Source organism: Pteropus vampyrus, unplaced genomic scaffold, assembly GCF_000151845.1.
Source record: "Pteropus vampyrus isolate Shadow unplaced genomic scaffold, Pvam_2.0 Scaffold102, whole genome shotgun sequence".
Classification (NCBI taxonomy): domain Eukaryota; kingdom Metazoa; phylum Chordata; class Mammalia; order Chiroptera; family Pteropodidae; genus Pteropus; species Pteropus vampyrus.
Genome location: NW_011888883.1, coordinates 4,943,740 through 4,952,568, shown reverse-complemented (window position 1 = coordinate 4,952,568; position 8,829 = coordinate 4,943,740). Strand labels below are relative to the sequence as shown.

Sequence of the window (8,829 nt, the reverse complement as noted above, 5' to 3'; positions counted from 1 at the left end):
GCACCTGCCAGTGCCTCTATCCCTGGAGAGCTGCCCTGACTCCTGCCCCTCCAGTCCTTGCTCTGAAGCCAGTCATTTCGGTTCCTCCCCAATGTCCCTGGTGCTCTTCAGGCTGCTGCCCCCACCCTGGAGCCCAGATTGATCGAGTCTGTGGGTGAATCTATGTGTGGCCCCTCAAGAGGAATGTCTGGGACTCCAGCAACCCTCCATCTCACTTAGATGTAATCCCTGCAGGTTTCCACAGCCACGTTATGGGGACAACTCTTCCCAGCACTGGTGCCCTGAACTGGGTAGGTGTGTGTGGGACTGGGACACCTCGTTCCTCAGGGGGTACCTCTGCCTCTGCAGCTGAGATATCGCTTCAGATTCTTAATTGCCACATCATGGTGTGGGACTTGCCCATTCTGTGTCTACTAGTCTCATTGTGGCTTCTTTATATACGTACAGAACTTTTGTTTAGCCAGTCTTCGGGAGGTTTTCAATGATGTTTGTTGTATAACTTAGTTATAATTTTGATGTAGTCATGGGAACGAGCATAGCATTTATCTATTCCACCAACTTGACCAGCAGTCAGCCTATGCTCTGTTTTTTAAACTGTGCCTTAAAAGAAACTCGTAATTAACTGAGTGCTTATAATGTAGCAAGCACCCAGCCAAACATTACCTTAAGTATTTCATTTACTCCTCAAAACCGCCTTGGGAAGTACTTTAAAAGACCAATAACAGCTGAGGAAACCAAAGACACTTGCAGAGTGCGTGGGCAGACAGGGATGGCTCACCATGCTCTGCGTCCAGTGAAGGCAGGGGCCAGATCTGTCTTACTTTCCTGGCATCTAATACAATGCTGGGTACCCAGGAAGCAGTCAAATAATTAAACACATGCTATTTACTAAAAGGAGAACACTTTTAAATGATTTTAAAGGAAGATCCTTTCTTGACAATTTATCGTACCTTCTTTCATCCTAAAAAGTCCCTATTATTACTGTAGTACAATTGTCCCTTCCTGTTTTCATCAGGCAGATACCTAACACTTAACCAGGGTACTAGAAGTTTAGTATGTCTGAATATAAGATGGAAAGGAGGACCAGAAAAACAGCAAGTCAGCCATGAAATAAGTTCATTTTATGATTCAATTTAATCCTCCTTACCTCCGCCTTTTTTATATTATGAGCAATATATGCCATTACGATAGCTATTAAGGGTGAAAGGATTAATTAAAACTATAATTACCTGATAAGACTAGCATACTATCTAACCTGATTTAGGGCAAATTCATCTACTTCAGCTAAAAATACTAGACAAAAAAAAAAGTGAATAATGAAATAAAAATTAACCCTGCAGGTCCTATTTCTACTATATATATTCTAAGTGATCTAAGGTATCATTCAAACAAAGAATCAGTATATTTTTAATTTTTATTAGTAAGAGTTCTGAGTACAAATAACAAATTTAACTTGACATTTAGGAAAAAAGATTCACTAAGGTTTGTTCATAAAGAAATAACCTGTTCTGTACATTTTAATCTCCAATTTTAATGCTTCACACCATAATGCTTCTGAGTCTATAACTTAATTTTAGGCTTAAATTTAATAATTGTCTTGCTGCATCTGGTTAAAGAGACTAGAAAACATCAGGTAGAGAAAAGCAAGAGAGTAATTATAATGACCTGAATATAAAACTTTATTAAAAGGCCTTTTAAAAAGCCTTTGAAACAAAACAACCTAAATATTAGAATACTTTTGGCAGAAAAATTAGCAGCTATGAACAAAATTAACATTACATAATATTTTATCAAGAACTGCATTACAATATTGTGGTTTACAAATATTAGAATGATTTGCAACATACTAAATGCTTATATCAGACATAAAAATCTTAAAAAAATTTAAATATAGTTTAGCACTTTGGGGAGATTCAATTCACAATAAATGACAGAAACACAATTTTGAAGATAGCTGGTACATCTTTTAATTAGAGACTTAACCAGGTAAGTCTTGTCAAAGAGTTATGAAATTATATTCAATAATAAGCATTTGTAAGAACTCAAGATAAAACAGTAACTCTAGTGCCCTCATCAGTATGTATACTTGGCATCAGAAATCATCCTATGAGTGAATACACCGTAAGTTCTTGAAAAACAAAAAACAGCTTGTGTTAGAATAAGTGTCAATCTACATTTTTTTATTTTTCCCCTGACACACTATTTCCACAACCCAGCATAATCCGAGGTCATAAACTACTCTTACAGATGAAGTGAGCTGTAAACAGCAAATGACCAAAGCATTTCAACAGAAAAAAAACACCTACCCTACACAGCAAGGCAGAAGTCCCATTTCTAAAACATTTAACCAAGGCTGATTTAAAATTAGTCCTGTACGTCCAAGAGTATTACACTATCATTGTCTCTTTGGTTTGATAGTAAGTTCAAATCTTAATAGTATATATTAAAAATTTCCAAGTTATATTACTTTGGAAACATAATTGAGTTGAAAGTCTTTCTATATTGGAATAAAATTACTTCTATTCTATGTATTTGGTATGAAATCTCAGATACAAATAATGTAGCAGGAGAGGAATTACTGATTATACTGGGAGCCATGTCAAGGGAACTGTCCGTGCAAACAAATGTCTTTTGAATTCAAACCAATATGTTTGCAGTGGTAGGTAAGTGATTTAATGAGACTTGTAACTGGGAAATGAGTAGTGTTAACTCTGGTTCCTTCTGAAGGAATAGGACATCTCAATGTTGCTGCTGCTTCGCGTCAGGGTAGCTCAGCCTTGCCATGTACGGAAGGGACCCCCAGCCCACCCCATAAAGGACAGGACTCTGAAACAGCACCCATTTTCTACCAGCTGGGAGCTACGCTTTCCAACACAGAGCCTCTCACTCTTAATTTCCATTCAATAATCGGTGGGAAGACTATTTTTGGTCATATCCTCAGTGAGCTAAATACAAATAAATAAGGATAAAAATAGGAAATAAATATGAACTCCAAAGGAGTAAAACTTCCTACAGAGCTGATTTAAGAGGTAAAATCTATTTGTAAATTAAAAACTCAAAACCAAGTAAGCTATACCTCTATTTTTGGCTTCATTCAAAAGAGCCTCCTTCATTCTTGGTAAACTAGCTATAAGATGTGATATAATTTTTATTTGCACTGTATTTATTAAAAGTCATTCCTTAATAAGGACTTTTTAATATTAAAAAGTCTAAGTGTTTATAATAAATACTGTATTAAAATATTTACAATTGGAAAAAAATTTATACTCTAGTCAGTCATCTCAGTGCTACTTCCTCAATTTCATCTTCTACAGAATCAACTGCTTTTACTGCTGGTTTATTGTTTGCATGTTTTAATCGGTGTCTGTTTGAATTAAAACTTCTTCCTTCGCTGAGGAAAAAGTCATCTTCATCCTGTTCTCTACCCCTGCTGCTTTTATCCCCAGGGAGAAAATTTAGAGAGTCAAAGTCTCCTTTGCTGGCAGCCAGAGAATTCAGGTCACTGCTTTTAGAGGAAATAGTGCTGCCACCACTGACACCAAATAGCTGTTCCATCAGATTAGCTTTTCTCTCTTTTCTTGTAGTTAAATCTACATCATCTTTACTAAGTTTCTCTATACTGTTTCTTTGGAAATCCAAAAGACCACTTTTTTGGCTAAATGGATTTGACTTCCCTGATGTTTTTGCAAATGAAGGCACATAGCTGCCAAATGCAAGGTCATTTGGAGAGACTGGGCTTCTAATATTTCCTGGATTCTGACCATCTCCTTTAGTAGTTAAAAGATTGATGTCTTGTAAATGATGCCCATTAAATAATCTCTCTGAGGATTCAGAGAATAGGTATGTTCTGGGACTTCTCTCTGGGGAGTACAGTTTAGATTCCAAATCAGGTAGCAGTGGCAGAGGTGGACATTTTAGATTCTGAGGATCTTGGAGTTCCCTGTTGATTTCATTCAGTTTAGCAAGCAGAATCTCTCTCTTCAGTCTTTCTTCTTCTTCTTCCAATTTATCAATATTTTGAATTTGGTACATTCCCACTTGGTATCTTCCAGTTTCCAAGGCTGGCTTTTCTTCTCTCTCCAGCAAACATGTCTTTTCTTTTTGCTTTTTAGCAAGTTCTTCTCTTTTCCATTCTGTATGAAATCAATTTTAAAAGTGAAATTTTACAGCAGTCAATATTCTTAAATAGGAAACCTCAACGTTCATCTTTTACAAAAGTCTTTATCTAATGTGGGTATTACCAATAAAATGAAAATGGACACCGTAAGCTTCATTTCTATATTTGATATTCTGGGATTCTAAAAGAATACACTTAATGTGTACTGCATTTAAGACTCACATTTAAAGAAAAAAATTGTTCTTCAATTTAGGGGTGGGGAAGAAGGTTCTCTGCTTATTTTTGATACCTAATATAGTGCTGCACACTGAATTGGGGGTAGTGGGTTGGAGAAAAGACTTTTAAACTTAAAAATAAATTGAGCCTCTGGATGTCATACCCTGAGAAAGACACATTACTTATGGAGTACTTTGACAGGAGATGCATTAACCTGAATCTAATTAAGAGAAAACTTCAGATAAACCCCAAATGAGGAACAGTCTATTTTAAAAAAACGGGTCTGTATTCATCAGTAATGTTAAATTCACAAAATATTTTTTAAAAGGCTAAGAAGCTATTCCAGATAAGAAAATGCTATATAGGATAATACTGTCAGCTGACAAACGAATATGGACAGCAAAGCAGAGAATTGTGTTGTATTAAATTCCTGAGATTGAAAACTATACTGGAATGATATAAAAGAATGTCCTTATTTTGGAGAAATAAACATGGAAGTTATTTTAGGGCATGGGCATGATATATACGACTTAAATAGTCCTTTGGCTATTATTGCCATTTTGCTATAATTTTGAAATTAGTCCCAAATAAAAAGTTAAAAATATTAAAATATGTAAGAACACTATGCATTTAGTAATTTTAGTAAATGGCATACATTCTCACTGATGTCAGAAATCATTCCATATAGACTCCAGGAAAAAAATCAGTCAAAAAGGACAGGGAAAAGTGACAGTCTATTACTTTATTCCTTTTCCTGAAAACCTAGACAGAATTGAATATAATACCTAATTTTCTATTCTGTAGTTTAATATGTGAAAGCTTCTCCCTTTATACATTACCCAATAGTGATAGAAATGTAACTTCTATTTCAACTGTTATATTGGTTTAAATACACAAAAATGTACATGCACTAAGTAACAATTAGGTGATAATTTTATGTTCTATTAACTTTAAAGGTAAAAAAAAAAAAGGATTTCTCTGTAAGCAGCTACTATATAACTAATAAAATATATTCAAAAGATTAGAGTCTCACCTATACCTTTAAGACATTTTACCCAGATGGAAATATATTCCTGAACTTCATTTCCAGTATCTGAAACTATGTGAGTTGGTTCACGAAACTTCCAACTAATGGTTGAACACATTAAAGATTTACTTTACATATTAAAAGCAAAGAAAAATTATAAGCATATATTCAGGATATCACAATTCATTGATTTTAATGCTTGGGCTACTCTACATGTACATTAGATAGTTTTAAGGTAAAAACATTAAAAAGGGTTGTACTTCAGTTATATCTTCATCAAGCTTTAGTTAACACACAACGAATTTTTCCCCATCATCTGAATTTTACTTCATCTGAATTTTCTGTAGGTAACTTGTCCTTGTTTCCTAATCCCCAACAGCAACTGACTGACAGTTTTCATTTTTTTCTTTGTAGCTTCATTCAAATGTTTGTAGTTTCTGACAGAATATTCCCTACTACTGTATCAATTTTTTGTTTTATATGTCCGATTCATTCTTTAGCTGGAAGATATTAGGGGATGTTAACCCTTTCTTTCCCAAGGCATGCTGACTCATCACGTGCTTAAACAAACTCTTACCGTCCTCCAGCTTTGCAACCTCCTGTTTTACAATATAGAGTCCTTGATCTTTAACGAATTTTTCTTCTCTTTCCACGACTGGGTTTAGAATCCCTGCTTCTTCACGTTCATCTCTCTCTCGAGATTTCAGGTCCTATTACACATATTTTTAAAAAATGCAAGCTTACATGTAGAAAAAGCAGCAGCTACTGAAATATCATAGATTAATCTCTCATTATGCATGATACCAACTTAGAAATTAAAGGAAACTTTCAATTAATAAATCAGTAAGTCACAAGTTAGCACCCTTTGAAAGAGGCTTCAGAAGCACAGAGGATTATTTAATTTAGTTAAAATTTTAAAGAGGCATTGATGAGATATATGAGAACTAGTATAATAGAAGTAAATCCAACACCCTACATGAAATTCTGAAGAGATAAGTTTCAGAAGTACTTCTGCTTTGCACATACATTTCATTACAAAATCTGATTATTTCAGTTAACTAGAAAAGGCTATTAACTAAACTATAGCACAGGCAGTGACGACTACACTGAAACTTTCAAGTTTATACTAGGATTTAAGTCTTGCCTATACATTTGGGCCCAAAGCCTTCAATTAATAAATTTTGTAATATTTAAGTCAAATAAAAATACAAACTTAAATTCCTTGTTCCTTATAGTCCCCAAATATGTAATGTTTCTTAATAAAAGTAAAATAGCTAGACTTGTATTGTCCCTTAGTATCTCTCTTCCCCTTCTTCCTTTTAATTACAGAATATTTTGAGTTTTAGCAAGGAGGGCATAGAGTGCTCAACTGGAGATTACATTTACTAGCCTCCCTTGCAACTAGAGAGAAGCAATAGGGTGAGAGTGGAAGTATGTCTACAACTTCTGATCACATTCATAGAAACAAAAGCTCCTTGCCCTCTACTTCCTCATTCCTCCTTCTCATAGGGATTTTGAGCCAGTTCCAATCATACAGAAGAGAACTAAACTCTTTACGATGGAAGAGCAGTGATGACTACCATGGATCAAAGCTGTCTGTCTATCTTGGACTACTTGCTAACCTTCAGTCTTTTACAAGAGAAAGAAACTTACACCTTCTTTGAGCAATTGTATTTTGGGTCTCTTTCCAATAGCAATGTCAGCCTAACATAGCTTCTATTTGCCGAGGCCCTTTAAAGTGGCAGGATCAATCTTAAGAGCTTTATAAACTGTGATTAGTCATTACCACAACTTTGAAGGGTAACACACCTCCATTTTATAAATTAGGAAATTAAGGCTCCAAGAAGTCATACAACTAAAATGTTAAAACCAGAATTTAACTAAAAAATAGTGTTAATTCCAAGGTTATACTCTTTTCACTATATCAGGTTGCTGCTCCTCCTGTTGAAACTTGTAAAGACTACATATTTTTATCTTCTTAAAGAATTGCTTTGCTATTCTATACTTTTCCTTTTCAAAAAGATAAACATGATAGAGTCTCAATGATAGTGCAAATATAGGAAGAAACAGCAGATACAGCTAACTCAAGAAGAGATCTCAGGGTCACTGGGAAACTTATATGACACAAAAATACAGAACTACATGAACGATGATGACTCTCTAGCACACTGTCTCCTTTGGGTTTTAAACTGTAAACACTAAAGAGAAAAACCTCGTAGAGAAAAGGACCTTCCAGTATTCAGAATATCAGTTCTTTTAAATGAAAGTCCAACACAGACCCCTCTAAATGACACTTTGAATGGTATAAAGTCAGATTCCGCTGCAATTAGTTTGCTCAGCGTTCAACTAACCTGTAAAATTCTCTTATACAGAAGGTTAAAAAAAAAAATGAAATGCAGTCGAATTCTAACAAATAATTTGAAAACTACTATAATTTGCTATTAAACTTCAAGGATGATTTTGAGACTATCTGGGTACATACAAGGTAAGAAACTTAGAAAGAAAATTTTTCTTCTCTTCTACCTCCAACTAGAAGGTACAATCAACCTTTCAGAAGCATCTGAAAGATGAGCTGTGACCTAACAGTCAACCAAAGGAATTTAATAAAATAGACAGATGTTATCTCTCTTTAAAAGGCTAGCTGCATATTTTAGATATAGCACTAGTATCATTGCTGAAATTTTAAAAAGTTTGATACTGTGTTTTAGGAATAATTTCAAACCTAGAGTTTAGTACTTAATCATATTGCTAAACTCACCAAAGAAAGATGTTCAGGATCTTCCCATTTGTTTTCATAACACATAACTGTTTGTGGTATGATAGGAAATTCTTCCAGGTTGAAGTCTTCATTGGTTTGTACTCCTTTTGTACACTGGCATGTAAAATCACTCTGGCATGCAGCTATCATGAAAATTATAAAAGAATTTTTCTAATTGTATTGAAAATTGCTAAGATATATGGAATTCAACTGGTATATGTATTTACCATCCAAATCAGATAATGCATGGTTTGCTTAGCTCCATGACTACTTGCTATTAGTATTTTTATTTCTAGGATTTACTGGCAATTATGTAATTTGAGGACAGTTCTTATAGGTAAATCATATTATGCTTTTACAAAGTTTTTTTAACTTTTTGTAATTCGAAAAAGGAAATTATACTTTTGTTTAAAGATATGAATAATAATAACAAAGTATAATACTCTAGAAAGTAAAAAAAAGCAAAAAAAATAGATGAACTATAATTAGTAAAATGTGTAACTGTTAAAGCTAGGTGATATAAGTAAAGGTTCATTATACTATAATCTGTAGTTCAGGATATGCTTATATATTTTCATAAAAGTTTAAAAATATATACTAAGAAAACTTCTAAGAAATTATGTAAAACATAATTTTAATGACCTCACGGGAAAAACCTGAGAAAGCTGAAAGGATTCTGAAAACTATTTAATATTAAATAGAAACTTAAAT

General features: G+C 33.9%; 1 protein-coding gene across 2 annotated transcripts in view; it reads right to left on the bottom strand.

The window, feature by feature from the left end:
* Positions 1 to 1,400: 1,400 nt before the first annotated feature.
* Positions 1,401 to 8,829, bottom strand: part of LCA5 (LCA5, lebercilin) — a 33,886-nt gene continuing 26,457 nt past the window's right edge. For both annotated transcript variants that reach the window (XM_011364906.2, XM_011364907.2), the window contains exons 6-8: positions 8,119 to 8,261; positions 5,938 to 6,070; positions 1,401 to 4,133 (exon numbers count right to left, since the gene is read on the bottom strand). In XM_011364906.2, coding sequence (XP_011363208.1) covers positions 3,277 to 4,133; positions 5,938 to 6,070; positions 8,119 to 8,261 — 1,133 coding nt within the window. In that variant the 3' untranslated portion in view covers positions 1,401 to 3,276. The remainder of the gene's footprint in view (positions 4,134 to 5,937; positions 6,071 to 8,118; positions 8,262 to 8,829) is intronic.